Source organism: Ptychodera flava, chromosome 7, assembly GCF_041260155.1.
Source record: "Ptychodera flava strain L36383 chromosome 7, AS_Pfla_20210202, whole genome shotgun sequence".
NCBI classification, from domain to species: domain Eukaryota; kingdom Metazoa; phylum Hemichordata; class Enteropneusta; family Ptychoderidae; genus Ptychodera; species Ptychodera flava.
Genome location: NC_091934.1, coordinates 4,850,998 through 4,871,914, shown reverse-complemented (window position 1 = coordinate 4,871,914; position 20,917 = coordinate 4,850,998). Strand labels below are relative to the sequence as shown.

The following is a 20,917-nucleotide window of genomic DNA, read 5'->3' as shown; positions in this document are numbered from 1 at the left end:
AGTTTTCTATGATCATGTTGTCCCCACTGTGAGTATTACATGCACACTTGGACAAGATACTACTTATTCTGGCTTCTTTCCACACATTTAGACAGGACACGTACTGCTCTGTTATCCTGGCTAATGTTGCTACATATTTCTTTAGTTTGACTGTGCACTGTACAAACACTTTGACATTTTAGGACAATCCCTGACAGCAGGTTGTCATATCAATACTACTTTATCATGGAGAGATAGTCTGACAATCAGTGCTTGATGGGAACGTAGGAAACCACCTGTACTCAGGAAAAGTGCTCTCATACCTAACAGTTTGCACAGAATTTGCTGAAAAAACTTTACTGAAAACTAAAATTGACAAACAAGAAATGGTTCCCCTTGGCAACAGTAACCTTGACAGCACATGAACAAGCACAACCACTCCTAAGTCAATCCTTGCAAACCATTTTGTCAGCAACTGAATAAAGCCTCACAATGCAGAGAAGAAAACTTGACTAATTGAAGGGTTTTACAGGGGTTCTGGCACACACTTGACATCAACTTCTGAAGAACCTACTGGTGAACAACTGGCTCCAGATGTTTATACTTTGACAGACTGATTTAAATATCATTCTGAGCAATGACAGCAATTTAGAGTAAGTGTAGATACATGTGCTTCACAGCAAAGTGGCATTAGAAATGCTGTGGTTGCAAAGAGAATAACATCAAAGAAATCACATACAATACAGAAAATATCTAAAATCCTTACATAAGGCACTGCAAATCTCCCTACTTCTGTCTAAAACTAATTTTCAACGATTCTTGCAGACATGCCAAGAAAATTCAATTTTTAGTATCACCCTGGGTACATTGACTTTAATTTACTTTGCTGCTAATAAGATTACTATTAGCAACTTTGCACGCAAAGATGATAGTGATTTTGACAGATGCACAGCCGCATTACTGTCACAGCCAGACACATGTATCCCTTTGTGACTGATGTACCTGGCTGCTCTTATTTTACAAGCCATTATCTAATTCTGATCAGGTTTGATGCCTCTTTAATTGTGATTACAGTGTTGACAAATGCACTGAAGAATGACCCTAGAATTTGCTTCTGCCTTACTCTAATCAAACTGTCATGTTATTTTTCAGTCAACATTTTATCTTTCATATTTTGTGTCTGATTTAATTTTCTTGATTGCTGTTTTCATAGAATGACAGGAAGCTTACAAGGCTTACTGCGATTCTCATCTCACAGTCTCTCTGATTTACTGGTTACGTTCTGATTGACTGACAACATTAAGGCTTGCAGAAACCTGGGACATTTCAATGGTTTGTGAATTTCTGGTCAAAACAGTGCTGTGAAAAGAAAGTCTCACAATTGCTACGCAACTGTGGCACAATCAAGAGAGAGTTGATTAAAAATCACTGACTGAACCATAAAAACAGCATTAACCAACACACCTACCTGAATGTAGACACTTTAAAGACAGAAAGTTGTAAAACTCAAAGCCTGATTAGCAACAAAAGTCTTCAAACTTGTCATGGAACAATTTAGAATAGTAAGGACAATCACATGGGTAACACAGTCTAGTTATCAGAGGTTCAAAGAATAAATACATTGCGTCTCAGCTAAGTGCATATGTATTACCTTCCCTTGGTAATAATGACCAAGCCAGATAAACAAATGAGCCACTAAGTCAACTCTGGAGCCAGTAAGTGAAAAAATTTCAATCAGAAGTCAGACTTCATGTCTTCAAGCTCTGAATTAATTTCTCATTTCCCACAATGCCGACAAGACTTAACTCTGATTTCCATACACTTCAACTGACATTTGAACGCACACAAAATATTGATTTTTCAGCTATGCCATAAAAATCACTGAGTCATGGTTGCTATCTTTTTTACAATACAAAATTTAATTTGGACAAAGTTTTTTTTATCGAGTCTCACTGTCTCTTGACTGTCTCAAAGACTTCAAAGACACATTTCTTGAAGGATTTTATAGTTTATATTATTAATTTCCAGATAACAAACAGCCAAAGTATCCTATCTCAGCGATATGTAATTTGCTCATGGAAATATACACGGATGAAAACCTTTAATTTTGATAAACCGATGAAACAGACCATTTTCTTCTGAGAATCACTGATGAACATGTAAATTATTGATCAGACAAGATGTACAGGTTTCACCTTGGGGAAATGGAAGCCACCATACCATTACAAGGAATCAATTTACAAAGCTTTCCATTTCAGCAGTTTGTTTTGGGCCAGAAGCAAAGTATATAGCATACTCAGAGCAATTCATGCAATAAACGGAATACTGTCTGACATTTGGGGAAATTTGAAAGTGAGGTTTTTCAAGAATTTTCACATCAAGATGGTTATCCCTACACAGTTACATATTTCTCTAACAGCGGTCTGAAATTGCAGATTTGTTGTAGTAGAATTAGGATTAAGTTTGGTGAATATTTAGATCTTGCTTCATGGTCAAAAGAAATGTTGTCTATTGTAGTTATTCTTTTGACGACATTAGAGTCAAAACCACAACTAGATGTCTAATTAATGCTACTTCGCTAGGCCAAAACGATCAAGTTATACAGAATTATTATAAGCTAAATCTCAATTATCACCAAGAACAACACTAGATTTTAAACTTCTGAAATTTTAAGGTGGTTAAAAGTAGATTTGTTCATAAATCATAGGGTTTCAAAGAATAGATGAAGCCACTATTTACTGACGATTTTTTCCAAAGGAATTCATTCTTAAAACCATAAAGTTGAAAAATATTAATCATACATTACATGAATGTCAAGGCTAATATCCTGTGCTTTATGCTGAGAATCACGATTGATGAAAGCAAGCATATTGGATCATTGAGATGTCTTTTAGGTTGATATTAGAAATGATGCTTTCATTACGACGTTAGGTCGATGAGACCTTGTGTAAAGTTGTGCAAGGTGTCATCGACCAATGTCAATGCAAAATTGACAAACACAACGCAATAAGATACCAGCTTTGTATACACAACAACTGTTGTAGTAAGAAGTGCTCTGCCTTATAATTGGATCAAACTGTTACAGTGACGATCTATATGCCATTCAATCAAAACTTGCCATTTAGTAAATTTGAACTTGATTACACACATTACCCTTGACCCTGAAATTGAATATCATTTCTTTATTGACCTAATCAAAAATTAATATGCAATTTATATGATAACAGGTTTCTTAGCCAATATTTGAAGACCATCTCTCTAAAATTATATGTCAAGACTTGAAACAATACATGTACAGCGATAATATTGCTGTTCAGAAGTTATCTTTGGCTTGCAGACATACCCACTGCTCATGTGCAAAGGTTGATGTAGAAAAGATCAACTGGCTTTGGGATACACAAACTGATTCACGTTAGAAGTTATTGAAGGTGAAAAAAAGGCAGTCGCAGAGAAAAGGTTATAATACTTGCATGGATGGTTCAAAGTGAACAAAACAGTATGTGTAACCTTTATGAATATATAATTACTGTGGAGACTTTACGAACTCTAGGGAAAGACTCAACTCAATGCTGGAAATTCAATTATTTAACGGCATGTTGGAATGGGCCTGTAAAAAGGGGGATGCTGTTTAATGCACTTACAGAAAGTAAGCAATTTTTTAGTTCAGTATCTAGCACTGATTTCAAAATTCAAGTTACGACTAAATATTTTGAAGATCTAGACAAATTTTAGACGTAAATCAGTTAGTCAAAGGGAACATGTCAATATATTTATGTTTGAAGTGAAAGTATTGTTATTTTGAAAATGTATCATTTTTTGTTGAATTATTGTGTAAATGTCAAGCATGTACAAAGCAAAATTGAGATATATCATAAGGCTACACATTTAAAAATTTGATTTTATTACCACAAAATACAAATGAAAACATTTTCTTGGTTGTGAATTTGAGAAAAAAAAACTTTTTTTTTATTTTCATGGAGACGCATGAACCAACCTTTTGCAAACTTGACTTACTTAAAGTTAAAGTCTCTCATTTTTCTTACTGTCTATATGTCTACATCCAAAAACTCCAAAATATTCTCCTCATTGGCACTTTGTTTAAGCCATGGCTAATACACTAACAGAGGTATAAGTATCAAAAACTGTCCAACAATGAATACCAAAGGATCCCAGTCTCCATACTCAGGTTTGGGCTTTCACTGTACTTGATGACATACCAGATGATAATAGAAAGTATGTCAAGTTGAAAGAGTTATGACCTGATGCCCTAGAGGACCAGACAGACTAAAGAAAATATTATTTCTATCCACAGAGATAAGTGTTAGATTGCACCAAAGCTGTCTGCTACCCACAATGCAACACAGAGTCATAAGACTCTGATCTTAAACTTGTATCCCTCTTTTTTATACGTTTTTATGCTCTGACTGAAATAAATTTTCTCCTCATAGTTTTTCCACTAGTAGCTTGTTAGATATAAAGAGAGGACATGAATTCTTGCTGGCATTAAATGTGTAAAACTTCAGTGAAATGAAAGTTTGAATTGCTTTGTGTAAACTGCTACACTGGCAACTGGTGGTGATAGGAAGTTCTTTACAGAGAGTGCACTGATGAGGGGGAGTGTGTATTAGATGTGTGTGAGTGTGTGTGCATGGTCACGTATGTGAATACTGTGTCTGTTGTTATGTAGGTCATTTCCCCCACACTCATCATGACCTGAGTTCAATTAGTCTAGAACATTCTCAAGGTCACTGCCCTTGATGACCTCACAACCTTGAATTCAATTAGTCATGTTTGGAATGTTCTGGAAAGTTGATTAGTTGTGTAAGGGAGATAATTTTAGAACAGTAATTAGCATGTCAATAAAAATTCTAGATTGTTCTTATATGCCTTTATAAAAGGGACGTGCACAGCTTCCAGTCAGACTTTTGGGATCGTGTCTCTTGTGTGTTACTATAAACTCCAGCAGTAGTCATTCTCAAGACTTTTCAAGACCTTCACTGTCAACGCTGGATTTATACTGTGGACTTTGTGCAGCTGCAAGCCTGCAAGGACTGTTCATTCATTCAACTGACTGTTACAACTCTGAGACTGGAGCTTTGCCGTCCCAGCTGAGATAAGTAGTCTGTACACTTTTAAAGCTTGTACTCTATCCCTGACTTAGCAATTAGTTTTTTTTCGTAATAAATTTTGTTTAAACGTTAACTGCTGAGTTCACCCTTTTGTTCGTTATCTCTGCACGTAACAAATTGGGGGCTTGTCCGGGATACGAATATTTTGAGCCGTTTGACAACATTTTGACAGCCTTTTCCAAACTACTGTATACTGTGAACTCAGCGAAATTCAATCATGGCGGAATTCAAGCCAGACGAATTTATGGATGACCTTGATCAGGACACATTTAATTCCCTCAGAAAAGACAACCTCATAGCACTGGCAAATTTCCTTAAAGTAGATGTCAAAAGATCTATGCGCAAGCGAGAAATTCAGTTCAAGATTGCAAAACATTTAGTTAATTCTGGCCATTTTGAGGAGTCTGCCTTAAAAGATTATGAGCCTGAGTCTTCCTTCGAACTCAAAAAATTAGAATTAGAAATACAGGCAGATTTGGAGCTTAAGAAATTGGAATTAGAAAAGGAAAAATTGCAAATGGAAGAAAGGGAAAGGCAGGAAAAATTACAAATGAAAGACAAAGAATTACAAATGAAAGACAAAGAATTACAAATGGAAGAAAGACAGAGAGAAAAGGAGAGAGAATTGGAAGAACATCGACTACAGTTAGAAATGAGACGTTTAGAGCTTGGACAATCAGGAAAATTCTTCCCTTCAGACAAGTTTGACATCACTAAGCATTTCAGGTTAGTTCCCCCTTTCCAAGAAAAGGATGTTGATAAATATTTCCTTCATTTTGAGAAAATTGCTCAGAGTCTGAATTGGCCTAAGGAGTCCTGGTCTATGCTTTTGCAGAGTGCTTTGGTGGGTAAAGCCAGAGAAATTTACATTCAGTTGTCAGTAGAGCAGGCTTCAAATTATGATTCTGTGAAGGAATTAATTCTCAAGGGCTATGAGTTGGTGCCTGAAGCTTACCGTCAGAAATTTAGGGATTGTGAGAAGGTGAAGGATCAAACTTATGTTGAATTTGCTCGAACAAAAGAACAACTGTTTGATCGCTGGTGTTCTTCTGAAAAGGTCAGTCAGAATTATGACAAATTACGACAGCTTGTTTTGATTGAAGAATTTAAGAGGTGCATTCGGAGTGACATCAAGACGTTTATCAATGAACAAAAGGCAGATACATTGGAGGTTGCTGCACGTTTGGCCGATGATTATTCATTGACCCACAAATCTTCATTTCTCAGCAAACCATCCCAGTCCTTTTCATACAGAAACAATGCAGGTAAATTTAACTCCTCCTTTTCATCCAAGAATTTTTCAAAGGACAGTAGAAAATCAAATGACAACAGTTCACAGAGTTCAAGTAACACTCCCACATCATCAGATCCCAAGTCTCAATCTCCTTCTGACAAACAGTTTGGTACACTTTCTTGTAATTATTGTAAGAAAGACGGCCATTTAATGTCAGAGTGTTTCAAATTGAAAAGAAAACGTGAAGGTCAAAGTGGTCAAAGTGGATCTAAGCCCACCGGCTTTATTTCTTCATCAACTCAATTAGAGTCTAATAATGTGTGCAACACATTTTCTGAGGTTAAACCCCTCTCATCCCCAATTAATGAGGTCAAGGTCAATTCTTCTCAAGATAGCATTATGGGTATTTTCGACCATTTATTCATAATGGTTTTATATCACTTTCTAGTGATTTCTCTTCCGCTACCCCTGTCAAAATTTTAAGAGATACCGGGGCTTCCCAGTCTCTTTTGTTGGCAGATACCCTGCCGTTTTCTGAAAAGTCATTTTCAGGTTCTAAAGTTCTTATTAAGGGGGTAGATTGTAATGACTACATTCCTGTTCCTCTCCATAATGTCTATTTGTCTTCGGACTTTGTTTCTGGACCTGTGGCTTTAGGTATTAGGCCTTTTTTGCCTTTTGAAGGGATTCACCTTCTTCTTGGAAACGACCTTGCTGGGGACAAGGTCATTACTAATCCACTTGTGACTGATAATCCTAGTTTAGATCAGGATCCAGAGCCAATTGAACAAGAGATACCCGATTTATTTCCTTCATGTGCCATTACTCGAGCCATGTCAAAGAAAACTTCCGAGAATCAAAATACTCTCAAAAATAATGTCACAGATGTTGACTTAAATGACACCTTTCTCAGTCAGGTGTTTGACACGGATCATTCCGTTATCCCTCGTGGATTTGAAACTTCCAGTAAAACTTCTGCTGACCAAAGTCAGACATTTTCTAGATCAAATCTCATTGCAGAACAACACAAAGACCCAGATATTTTGTCTTTGTTTGACAGGGTAGATGATGAAGGTAAAACTTCAGATAGCTCTGTTTCCTATTATACAAAATCTGGTATTCTCATGCGTAAATGGAGACCTCCAGATGTCTTGGTTGATGACGATTGGGCTATAAAACATCAAATTGTGGTTCCAAAGCCCTATCGTGCTGAAATATTGCGCCTAGCCCATGAAACCCCCTGGGCTGGTCATTTGGGAGTAAGGAAAACTTATCACAAAATTCTCAGTCACTTTTATTGGCCTAATCTCAGGCAGGATGTAGCACATTTCTGTAAAACCTGTCACACATGTCAAATGGTAGGAAAGCCAAATCAGACCATTCCAAAGGCCCCTTTACAGCCAATTCCTGCATTTCAAGAACCATTTAGTAGGATACTAATAGACTGTGTTGGGCCCCTACCAAAAACAAGATCAGGAAATGAGTACATGCTGACAATTATGTGTACATCAACTCGGTTCCCAGAAGCCATACCACTGAGAAATATAAAGACAAAGACTATAGTGAGAGCTTTAGTCAAATTTTTCACTTTATTCGGCCTCCCTAAATGTGTCCAGTCCGATCAAGGCTCCAACTTTATGTCTGGTATTTTTCAACAAGTAATGGATCAGCTAGGCATTAAACAGTATAGGTCATCCGCCTATCATCCAGAAGTCAGGGTGCTCTTGAGCGATTTCATCAAACTTTGAAAAACATGATTAGGACCTACTGTTTTGACACAGAGAAAGCAGTGGGATGAAGGAATTCATTTTTTGCTCTTTGCTGTTAGAGAGTCAATTCAGGAGTCTCTTGGTTTTAGCCCATTTGAGCTTGTATTTGGACATACAGTCCGTGGCCCACTTAAGCTCGTTAAAGAGAAATTCCTATCAGACGATGATGATTGTCTGAATATTTTGCAATATGTGTCAGATTTTCGTACAAAACTCTCTAAAGCATGTGAATTAGCCAGAGAAAATCTTGAGTCATCTCAGCAGTCAATGAAACCAAATACGATAAAAACACCTCAAAACGGAAGTTTGAACCAGGTCAAAAAGTTCTTGTTCTACTTCCAATTCCTGGCAAACCACTCCATGCTCGTTACTTTGGGCCATATCTAATCGATAAGAAATTGAGTGATTTAAATTACATCATAATAACACCTGACAGGCGAAAACAAAAGCAGCTATGTCACATAAATATGCTTAAGCCATATTTGGATAGGGATAATCCTACTATAACTCAGCCTGTCAGTACCGTCAGTTCTGGCCATTATGAAGATAGTGATACTGAAACTGACTTGAGTGAAAATACTCTAAACTCAAAGCTGGGCTCGGTCAAGCTTCAGAACTCAGAAATCCTGGAGAAGCTGGAGTCTACAAAGTTGGCACACCTCCAGCCAGAACAACAACAACAGGTGAAAGAACTGCTCCACGAATATAAACACCTGTTTCAAGATGTTCCAACGAGGACAAACGTCATCTATCACGACGTTGATGTTGGGGACAGTAAGCCTGTAAAACAACATCCATACAGACTGAATCCAACAAAAGCAAAATATCTCCAGGAAGAAGTCAAATACCTGCTGGACAATGACTTTATTGAACCCAGTAAAAGTAACTGGAGTTCGCCGTGCATACTTGTTCCCAAATCAGATCACAGTTATCGTATGTGCACGGACTTTAGGAAGGTCAACACTTTAACAAAGACAGACACTTTCCCAATCCCGAGGATTGATGACTGCATCGACCGAGTGGGAAAAGCCAAGTATGTGACAAAATTTGACCTACTGAAGGGATTTTGGCAAGTCCCTCTGACAGATCGTGCTCGTGAAATATCCGCCTTTGTTACGCCAGACGGATTGTTCCAGTACAAGGTGATGCCATTTGGAATGAAGAACTCTCCGGCAACGTTCCAACGGATGATCAACGACGTCATATCCGGGCTAGACGGGTGTGCAGCTTACGTTGACGACGTCGTCCTGTATAGTGACACCTGGGAGGAACACATCAAGCTCATGCGGAAGTTCTTTGAGAGACTGAGTAAAGCAATGTTGACTGTCAACCTTGCCAAATCTGAGTTTGGTTGGGCGAGGGTAACTTACCTCGGACATACTGTAGGACAGGGTGAGGTAAAACCTGTTGATGCCAAAATCAGTGCCATTTCAAGTTTTCCCATACCAAACTGCAAACGACAACTGATGCGCTTTCTCGGTATGGCTGGTTACTACAGAAAATTCTGTCCAAATTTCTCCACAATTACTGAGCCTTTGACTAACTTACTTAAAAAGAAAGTAAAGTTTGTTTGGTCAGAGCAATGCCAACAGGCATTTGATACACTTAAAGCCATACTGCAAAGTGCCCCAGTATTGTCTGCACCAGATTTCACTTTGCCATTCAAATTAGCTGTAGATGCTAGTGATACGGCTGCTGGTGCTGTTTTATTGCAAGAGGATAGTCATGGTGTAGATCATCCTGTTTGCTATTTTTCACGCAAATTTAACAAATCCCAGAGAAACTACTCTACAATTGAAAAAGAGTGTTTATCTTTGATATTAGCTTTACAGCATTTTGAAGTTTATGTTACTTCTTCAAATCAGCCAATAGTGGTTTATATTGATCACAACCCTCTGTTTTTTCTGCAGAAATTTAAAGGCAAAATCAGAGATTGCTAAGATGGAGTTTAATGTTACAGGAGTTTAATCTTGATATTAGACATATCAAAGGCAGAGACAATTTAATTGCAGACTGTCTCTCTCGTATTTAGAGTTTATTGTTGTTCACTTTCAAGAAATTTTACTTTAGAGTAAAACAAAATTTGAGTACTTAAATCCTTTCAAGATTACATTTGTAAAAGAAAGATTTTTCTTTGAAAATTTTCTTTTTTTTGAAGAGGGGGTGTGTTATGTAGGTCATTTCCCCCACACTCATCATGACCTGAGTTCAATTAGTCTAGAACATTCTCAAGGTCACTGCCCTTGATGACCTCACAACCTTGAATTCAATTAGTCATGTTTGGAATGTTCTGGAAAGTTGATTAGTTGTGTAAGGGAGATAATTTTAGAACAGTAATTAGCATGTCAATATAAAAAGTTCTAGATTGTTCTTATATGCCTTTATAAAAGGGACGTGCACAGCTTCCAGTCAGACTTTTGGGATCGTGTCTCTTGTGTGTTACTATAAACTCCAGCAGTAGTCATTCTCAAGACTTTTCAAGACCTTCACTGTCAACGCTGGATTTATACTGTGGACTTTGTGCAGCTGCAAGCCTGCAAGGACTGTTCATTCATTCAACTGACTGTTACAACTCTGAGACTGGAGCTTTGCCGTCCCAGCTGAGATAAGTAGTCTGTACACTTTTAAAGCTTGTACTCTATCCCTGACTTAGCAATTAGTTTTATTTTCGTAATAAATTTTGTTTAAACGTTAACTGCTGAGTTCACCCTTTTGTTCGTTATCTCTGCACGTAACAGTGTGACTATGCACATGTACTTGTTTTTGAACTTGAGTGATGGATACACAGCTATTACAAGATAGAATGCGTCATCATTTTACACCACGTACTACTGGTCTCTGCACAGTTAGACCAAAACAAATCATAGGTTTGTTACTCATCCTAGGTCTCTTAAAAAATATGGCAGTGGTGCACTTTTTTATTTCATTTCATTCGTTCTTTCTTTTTTTGAGCTCAGAAGATCAAATCCGATTCTTGCGTGAGAGAAACCCAAATCAGGAATGTTTACATGCAATGGGAATTCTGGTATCCTGCATGATGATGGTAACTTTACTGTTCAGAACATCATTGTACATTGTCTGCACGAAATCTTACAGACAACAAATGTTAGATTTTCTGTCTTGCATAATAAACTGTCATTTTTCCCCATACAATTTTTTTCCACTGAACATGAAGAAAATGGATGATGCGGCTATATATTCTATAGTCATGATGCGCAAAGAATTATAAACAAAATCTTTTCTTTTTTTTTGGCCGTGCACTTGGACTTGTACATCATTACCTTCATTTTGGCACAGTATCTTGGGAGTGAAAAAAGCACTTGCTTGTGAAAACGGAATGTGTTTGCCCTTTGCTAATGTTATTACTGGCTATTAGAGAGACGAAAAGCCAGAGTTTGTGCATGAGATTTGATGCAAGTCAAATCATCTGAATAGGAATAATTGCCGTGTGCATGAGGGAGACTGTGTGCATCTTGGGAAGACCAGGTTACCAAAGCCCATACTGTGTATAGCTATGGGTGGATGAAATCTTAGTATCATAGAGTTGATGAAACATGTCCACAGAGAAGAAATATAGAAGAAAGAGTCATTATTGACAGAGCTTTGGCCAGTGGTTATGTCTGGAAGATAAGCAAACAAGTCAGTCAGTCTGTAGCGGTTAAGAACTTATCCCTGCATATAAGGCTCTGTGTCGTCTTCAAGTAGCTTGCTATCAGCTTTCACAGTGGGAAGACACAACATCTACTCCTTGGAAATTTAACATAAAACACTTCAGTGAGAGAGGAAGAAGCCACAGAAAGGAGAATCCAGGCTTGGTATTTCAATTCAGCCCTGCAGACACTATGACACTATCTTTTCAGCAGTTCTTAATTAACAGATAGCTCTACAAAACCTTGAAGTCGGGGTTGGAATGGCATATCTTAGCAAACCAATACTCCATCTCTCACCGCCTTGCCTAGGGCTAAACTCCCCCTGACTTCCACTCTCTTCTTACAGGGGATGTAATTGAGCAAATTAAATGAATTAGATCGGCTCTGTACCAGATAAAAAAGTCTCTGTTTAGTCTCAGTATTTAATCAATTCTCTCTTACCCTCATTTGGAAAATAATGGAACGGTCATATTGTCTTCTAGAACATGATATTCAAGACGAGCGGAAGGAGGGGATGAAAGCTATTTGAAATGGCTACAGCTGACTAACTCTGAAGTCAGACTCTCACGGATCTCAGCTGGCTTTTCTTAGTGTTATTCTCTATCACTGTGACAATAAGGGGAGAAACCAGGTTCCGTCAAAGGTCACTCTTTTAAGAGCAACATTTGATACTAAGATACCTATCATCTGCCCTATTCATTAATTTGTAAATTGCGACAAGACCTGGGAAATGCGAGGTTTATTTCCAATTCAATTATTCATTTCCAATCCTTGTGACTTGTACAGCTTCCCGGCAAGGTGTTGTCAAAGCGAACCTTTTACAAAATGCAGGAAACGCCACCACAAGTGATTTTTACGCTGAGCTTAAGAAAATAGTGCTACCAGCATTCAGCAGTGATTTTGCTGAGGTCAAGGAATGTGGGCGCTAACTATGATTGAAACATTTGATCAATACACGACTAGCAGTTTTCACACAGCAATGGTGAACTTGGTGATAATATGAGTTTGGAACCTGTGCAAAAGTGACACTGACCTAATCATCCCATATAAAAACATTACAGCTTGCTACATAACCTCCGTGTTCATACATAATATGTTAACAAAACTCAATCACAATATCTGAATCTCTTTAAAGTCCATGATTTATACAAAGCACAGAACTTAAGTCTAATGACTATAGGAAGTCTGACAGCAACTCTGTTGGTGATGCAGGATGCTTGCAAACATTTCTGGATGTCACATCTCTAAGATGATACCTGTGATGAAGGGGAGACCCAGGGTTGTTTACAGAAGTTGATATCACAGCCAGACTATGGATGAGTTGGTGGTACACAGTAAAGCTAGCACCCACCCATCAGGCAAACATCAATAGTCATCAATCAATCCACATCTTGTATTTCTCAGCAGGTCACTACAGCACTGGTCTGCAGATTATTCTGTTTCTTCTTCACTGTTTTGGTTCTTTGCCGCAGGGATGAGTGGGTGCAGTGACGCAAGATGAATATATTTTGCGATGAAACCTGAGACAGGGGATGTGCTACTTGTTCAATGAATCATTTTGTGTCCGCGTGCTCCGATGATTAGGGGTCTTGCTCTCTAACACTGCAGGAAAAGCCGTGCTGACACTGTCACAGTTCAGCTGGCACAACAAAATTTCCAGCCGGAGAAACACGACACTGTTTTCCATTATGGGAGCACATTTCTCATTTGTGACAAAGGACCTTGAGAATTGTCCCAACACCTTGACTGGCTTCCTCAGATAGAGTCTAGTCACAATCAACTGGCAAGGGAAACTGAAATCTAAAACTTATGGAATGTACAGCCAAACTGATATTAAATCCTCTTGCTTTGCATCTTATCACTGATTGAAACTCTTCAAACACATGCAAGCAAGGTCAAATGTAACACCCTGTAACGGAAGATGTCTGCCGGCTATGTTCCGCTTTCTGACCCCACTGTTTAGGAAAAGTGGAAACCGCTGGTATATACGATCAAAGTCAATCAACTCACCCTAAGAAATGTGTCCAAGGAACCATTTTCCATGAATTCTATAATGATTAAGATTGGTCTCGCTAGAATGGAAAAGAAAAATAGATTAGGATGAGATGGCACCCCTTGACTTGCACTCTATTAATGCTATTTGAGTATCTCTTGAACATCAACAAAGACTTCATTTTTAGTCGACCTAGACTGTAAATTCATTCAATGAAGCATAGTTTTCAGTGAACAAACCCAAAGAAAAGTACAACTCGAAACCTTGTTATGAAACAAACATTGCTCTGATAATGACTGGCTATTTAGATACATTAAGTTGCATTTCGGTACTCTGCCATTATGCCTGGCTAAATTGGTAGAAGAGTTTTAGCATTCACATCTCCTTTCTTTCAGCAGCTGTATCTTACGGACCAGTTGATAACAGAAGTAAATTCTTCCATCCCATTACATCCGACAAGTTAAAAGTATAGTATCAATTTTTTATGATTGGTTTCTTTCTAATACCACTAATTAGAACGACACGCAAATGTTGTACTTCAACTGAAGTGAAATGTATGCAAACAACAGGAGACACAAAAAATCAGAATTTCCTAATTTTGGTCTGGCTTGTCTGTATGCAAAGCACACAATATGAAGAAGAGTACTTGATCATATGGTACTTTGCAGTAGTGCTTTTTTGAAAGATAAGAGTATTAATTTACTTTCTAATTTCACAAAAGTATCTAAATTCTTATTGATTTTTTGTATAATTTTCTGTACATCTTCCAATACTCTTCCTTGTTTTGTAGAAAAGTTCCAGACATATTTCGGGTAACAGAAACCAGAATACTGTACGAGAGTGAAAATTTCAGACATGCAGGTTAATCTACAAAGATTTAAATTTTAAAAGTAAGAAAGTGGTCTTATTTCATTAAGCTGGTATAATTCACATTGTTATGCACGGCTGACGTTGCTTTGCAAAATTACATCAAGCTTTACTGTACCTCCTTGCTAAACAGTCCACTTTCTCTCATAAAATATTGTTTATTTTTCCTCATTTAACATATTCACAATGGACAGCGTGGACTATAAAAATAAATGAACAATTTAAATGCAAATATACATAATATCAAAACATAACAGTATGATAAGCAAGGTACTTGGATCTATTGTCATTAAGATGTTAACCCTCTGAGTGCTGTAATTTTTCCCACCAAAACTTTAGTGCAACATTTTACCAATTTTTATGAATTATTCTACAATTTTGTTGATAATTTTGGACCACATGGACATTACATTTCATTGACTACGGTTTCTTATCAAAATTTGGCAAAAATCTGAAAAAAAATTGAGAAAAGAATATTTTTTATAAAGTCTTCAAAAATTGATTTGGTGTTCAAAGGGTAAAGCATACTTGATGATTGTACCACAATGATCAGTGTTAATTTGTTACTTACATTTTGTTATAACTCCTTCTAACTTGACCACGTTTGGATCATCAAACTGTCCCATGATGGAGGCCTCTGTCAAGAAATCATGCTTGTCTTTAGCACTAGCTCCAGGCTTAAGTGTTTTCACAGCCACCACTTTGGCGTCTTTCCTTGGAATTCTAAGCTGCCCCCTGCAGACATCACCAAATTCCCCTGAGGAAAAAGATTTCAGGAAAACATAAAAAATTTAGTATCTCTAGAAAACAATAGTTCAACAACATTAAGAGAACCTCAGATATTGTCATGCAATGCAAACAAATTGCCATGGCACTGTATGTAATAGCAAGCAACTTCACAGTGTTTTCTGTTACACATTTCACTGCCCTAATGTTAACTCCATTGAAAAATACCTGTGTGTTCTGGATAACAGTTTAACAAAACATGTTTCTAAAATCAAAACAGATTCACGCAGCTTGCTTCATGTGACTTTGTCCAGACTTATTTGTCGTATATTTTGCTGCGGACTTAGGTTACAGGATCAACTGTGAATTCAGCATCCTGTTTTTAGCAATCACAAATTGTACCTCCATTCAACACTTCAAAGCAGGAAAATCAGCTTGACAATGAAATGTATAAGACAAATGACTCTGTGCTCAAGTTTTCAACATTGCTACAGGCACCTAATAAAACTGTGCTTGCTTTTTTCACACCACAGCATTTCAAGCAATGGTACAGAATTCCAATAAACGTCAACATTCCTTCTAAATTGACTTTAACATCCTCAAAAAATATCGATCTACACATCAAGGTCAGATCAGTAGTGTGGTCTCATCCAATGCTTTTAAATTTCTCAGCTCACTGCCACAAAGAGACAGACGTTAGACGTATCAGGATTGAATTATTACATCAAGAATTTCAGTTTTCAGACACTGATTTTACAGTCAATTTTTTTTGCAGCTCTATTTGCTCCAAAAGATTTTCTCTGGAATGCTGTATGTGTAGGCGTACAGCTGATCTCTCTGTCTCTGTGTGAATTTCTATATAGGCATATGCTCATCTGTTGTCCCCATCTGTACACTTTCTCTCTGTTGCCCTCATATCAAAACTGAAACTCCAGAGTAATTCTCTAGGATGGTATCACCAACTTGCACAAACACAAACTCAAAGCATGTCAAACACACATAAATAAAAAAAACTTTTCATAACATTAGCTATATCTGAATTATCAAACCAATTTTGTGAAAACGTTTATGTGAAATCTGTGCAGGTAATTCTCTATATCTGAAAGTCAGGCTTGGTTGAGCAGCAAATCATGGACTCTGCAGTACCATACCCCCTACTGATACATAATCTCATTCTTATTACACCTGTCTACCTCTTAAGGCTAAACCTGAGTAAGTCCAGCTAATCAGCTTTTATTGGTTCAGTTCCTAGGTAACTTCTTGCCCGCAGGCCAGGCTGTCTTATCTTCACTACTCTTACATAGCTCTGTCACTCAATCGTTAAAAACACTGTCACATTCAATTTGCGGCACAACATATCATATGCATGTTTCCGCAAAGAAACCATCTTGAAATCAGTGTTGGCAACTCTGTGTCTCCAGATTCCTGCCAAATTTTTATTTTCCCATAAATCCTGTTGCTCTGTATGAAAGCTGTTCATTTAAAAGTTGTAGATTTCACTGACTTAGAAAGCATATCAACGACAAGCTGGTATTGATTTGTTTGAAAACTCACAGGCACTCTGATCACACTGGGAAACCAAATTACAGATACTATTCTCTTCAATGTTTCAAATCCAAGTGACTGGTTTTTTTAATTTGCTGTAATTTTATCGACGTTTTTCAATCAACCTCATTTTTTCCACAGTTGAATTTTATATGTAGATGCATTCCAAATTCAGATATTTGTGAACCAAAGTAGAAATCTGACTTGACATCAATGTGTTTACAGCATTGAATCTGATTGCCATGCAAAATTCTTGTCAGAAAAGTCATTGACACCGCCCCCGCCCCCGAACTGCTGACATCTTTGTCATAGGATAAAATACACCTGTCTGTAACTTGCTTGCATCAGCTCATTTCTACCCTAGACTGACATTTTAAAGAATGTCATGTTTACATCGAAGAAAATGGGAAGAAATATTTAAAATGCCATCGGTTTTTAGTGTGAAACAAAGATACCCAAGATGAGGAATTTGTATATTGTGTTATCTGCAATAAAATGGATTGTGTAGACAGTGCCGAGCATTCTTTGGTATTCATCTTACTTGAACTCACAAAAGAACACAGCTCGTATTTATCTCCCATTAACAAAGTCATTCCTCTTTGTCAATGGGTTCCGAGAAAAAGAGAAACAAATCATAAATCTTCCTTATCCCATTTTATCTGAAAATTATATCCCGGAGCACTGCCTACATGGGAAAACATCTAAATTGTATCAAGGAAACCGTTTCTTTTCATTTCCCAGATGGAAACTCAAACAGAAGATGACAGAGATATGGGCAATTTTTATCAATCAGTAAAAAAACAGAAACTGTACTCTTGTACAATGTCTACCTCACAGATAATGATGTCATTACTGTATTTCAGATAAGTCACAGCTGAGAGTTGTACATTCAAGTTTTTTTTTGCGGATTTGCAACTGTACCTATAGGATTCTGCAACACTCAGCACAATCATAAATTGTACATGAATTTTGTTCTCCTTCTTGCATTATGCCATACATAGGCAAATCACTGTAAGCATTTCCGCTTAACTTTGGATACGACAATTTTTCCTTTTCAATAATTTATAGTGATACTTGCTGCTGGAGTTGCCATGTTTAGAGTCACTGACAAAGTATTGAATGAAGAAAATAAGAATATCTCAGAAATGATTTACCATATTAGTTTTGGATGTTAGAAGTCATCGGAAATAAAAACTTTAAAACTTGAGTTTATGACATTCATGGGTTGCGACTTTGATCGATGAAACAAAGACATTTGGGAACACATAAATTTTAGTTTATGATAATGTAAAGTAACTGACACCAGAAACTTTCAGGAAATGACATTGACCAATTATTAAAACAATGAAAATACTAATTAAGAATTTTCTAAATAAGTGAGAACGTCATGATATAAATGCAGTGATAAACTTGGTCATGTAAGCAACAGACACAATCTAAATGTTGCTTTCAACATTAACCATCACGTTGCCTGTTCCTTGAATAACTGTGCCATAGAAAACTATATGGTCGGAACAAACACATGTTGGTGTGAGGGTTTTGATTTTATATTTTAGAATATTCTAAATTTTTTATGTGCAACTTTTATGTGATTTTGCTGTCTTCTCAAATATCCTTTAAATAAAACATTTCTACATTCATATATTTGTGTAGGGCTGCTCCAAATCATGTCTGTATATCATTCAGAGAAAGAGAGAGCTAAACTAAACAATCATGTATGTTTGATGCACAATGCATTTAGATGAATAGATGGCTGGGCATTGGTAGAGCTGAAAACATGAGGTATGATCATCTTTTCACACCTGGTGATGTAATTGATCAGCTGGCTAATTATTACTCTACTGTGAGTTACTACAAATATAACCTCTACATCTGTGTCTCTTACTAAAGATGGTAAACAGCTGTCTCACTCCAGGGCATGCTGCTCGGTGTGACAAGGGGAAAGCTACAGACACATAAATACTTTCTGATATGGACTGAAGACATACCCAAACTGTCCTGGGACATATTGAAAACTTTGCTTCTACCGAATCCAGAGTGCATTTAATCTAGTGAAGTATCTCTGATCAAATACAAAACACGTGTTGGGTGTTTGATTTCAATATACCCTTGCATCGATTCATTCCCACATGGGTCGGAAAAAATAACACCAGAGGTGAAATAGAGCGACTGTTCCAATCATTAAGGATATGAAATAGTAAATGTCTCCATTCCTTGAATATCTCAGAAAACCCATGGATATGCCAGCAGAGAGTGATATCAATGGATTCAAGGTCATCCATGGAATGCTCATTGGATATATGATAATTAATGTTTTCATACATTGCATATTGCTCATTCTCTCGTAGAAGGAATTTATAGTGTTGATATTCTTCACAGATAAGGCTAATAACAAATGAATGGTAATTTCAAGGGCTGCAACATGATTGCAGGCTAGCACATATAGCATTACATTTTGAAGGTCGGTCTCAAATTTTCGAGTTCAAAATCATATTCTCGGGAGAACTAGCGATTTAATTAGCTTTCTGATAATATTGCCTCCTTTTTCATTTCAGTAATCTGATTGTTATCAGAGTCGCTACTTAGCTCATACAGCTTAAACTGAATACCATAGTACAAAATGACATCTCTCCTTCAGTAAGATATTGGCTGAAAATAAACGCAAATTTAGCAGGAAAATGTCATGAATTTCCTACGAAGACTGGTGCCATTTAAGAAAAATGACAAATTGGAAGAAAGTAGGTTTTTGCAATGCTTCTCCCCGAGGGTTCCGTCATGGAGATAATATGGCATTTCCTTATCATCTATGCCGTAATTTCAAACCATCAATCATCTGGTGCCTGGGAAAAATTCCATAAAACTTTGATGGAAAATTTGCCGGAAGAAGAGGAAGGCACATGATCAGCTGCTGTGCTTGCCCACTAAGGTTTCCCTGTCGCATATCTCTTTGCACAACCAAAACAAGATAACGGAAACTATCGTCTCCCGCTACAGAAGATGGATTGCTTCCCTTCATGGAATCAGCTAATGAACAGAGTGGCTAGATAAGCAAAAAGTTGACCTTTGACCCTGACTGAGGTAATGACATCTCTCAACAGGCCATCAAATCTCTTTTTCTTCCTCCTTTTAATAAAGATAAGACATCATTAATCATGTCAGCAAATTGAAAGCCTCTCACTGTTTTCTCGTTTTTTTCTTCAATTTAATGTGAATGAAGTCACATCAGAGGCTGCTGAGTGTTGCAATCATTTCATCCAATCAGGTTGAAGCGGAGGTCAACTTTTGCCCAATCACGTGTTGTTGAATTTGCATGCAAAAACTTGCATGACTTGAAGTTTATCACTGTTATCTTTTACATTGTTACTTCCTGACAGTCACCAGCATTGGGGGAAGTATTTACACTGTTCTAAGAAAATTCACTTCCTGTGTTTTAAAACTCAAAAACACACGTATTATCTAGAGAACGCATGCTTCAAAGAATGGTACCTACTTCACTGAGATTTTTCAACTTCTCAAGTAGCTTTAAACCTTTCACCCCCAGTTCCCTGTATACAGGTCCAAGATGACCATTGATAATAATGGGTTTGGGTGGAACCATGGTGGTGAAAGGGTTAAGAAGCTTGGAAAAACTTTTGTTATGAAACCTAATTATACAAATTTATTTCCCATTGCTACATACAACAGCTTTAATATCCCGCTATTAGCCACTGATATAAATTCAAATTATCACATCAGCATGTTGCAATCACAACAAGTCATCGTTGATGACACAGTCCCCACTTATTAATGGGTATTTTGATTACAGGTCCTCAGAGAGGATAGAGTCCTCTTCATTAGGTCTGTGATAAAAATACTTTTGAATGAATTCGCTTGATACATGTCTGAGTTATGGTTCAAGACATGAAAAAATCGTAACAAAATGGCCGCACAGTGGCCATATTGGATCGCATCACAAAACAAATTGCTGTGCATAGCTATGACATTGGTCGATGTCCTTGTACCAACTTTGAATAAATCGGTTAAAA

General features: G+C 37.2%; 1 protein-coding gene across 1 annotated transcript in view; it reads right to left on the bottom strand.

Annotated features, from left to right (window-relative positions):
* LOC139136615 (ephrin type-B receptor 1-B-like) overlaps positions 1 to 20,917 on the bottom strand; it is a 135,087-nt gene that overhangs the window by 20,483 nt on the left and 93,687 nt on the right. The window contains exons 11-12 of the mRNA XM_070704387.1: positions 15,193 to 15,378; positions 13,772 to 13,833 (exon numbers count right to left, since the gene is read on the bottom strand). Coding sequence (XP_070560488.1) covers positions 13,772 to 13,833; positions 15,193 to 15,378 — 248 coding nt within the window. The remainder of the gene's footprint in view (positions 1 to 13,771; positions 13,834 to 15,192; positions 15,379 to 20,917) is intronic.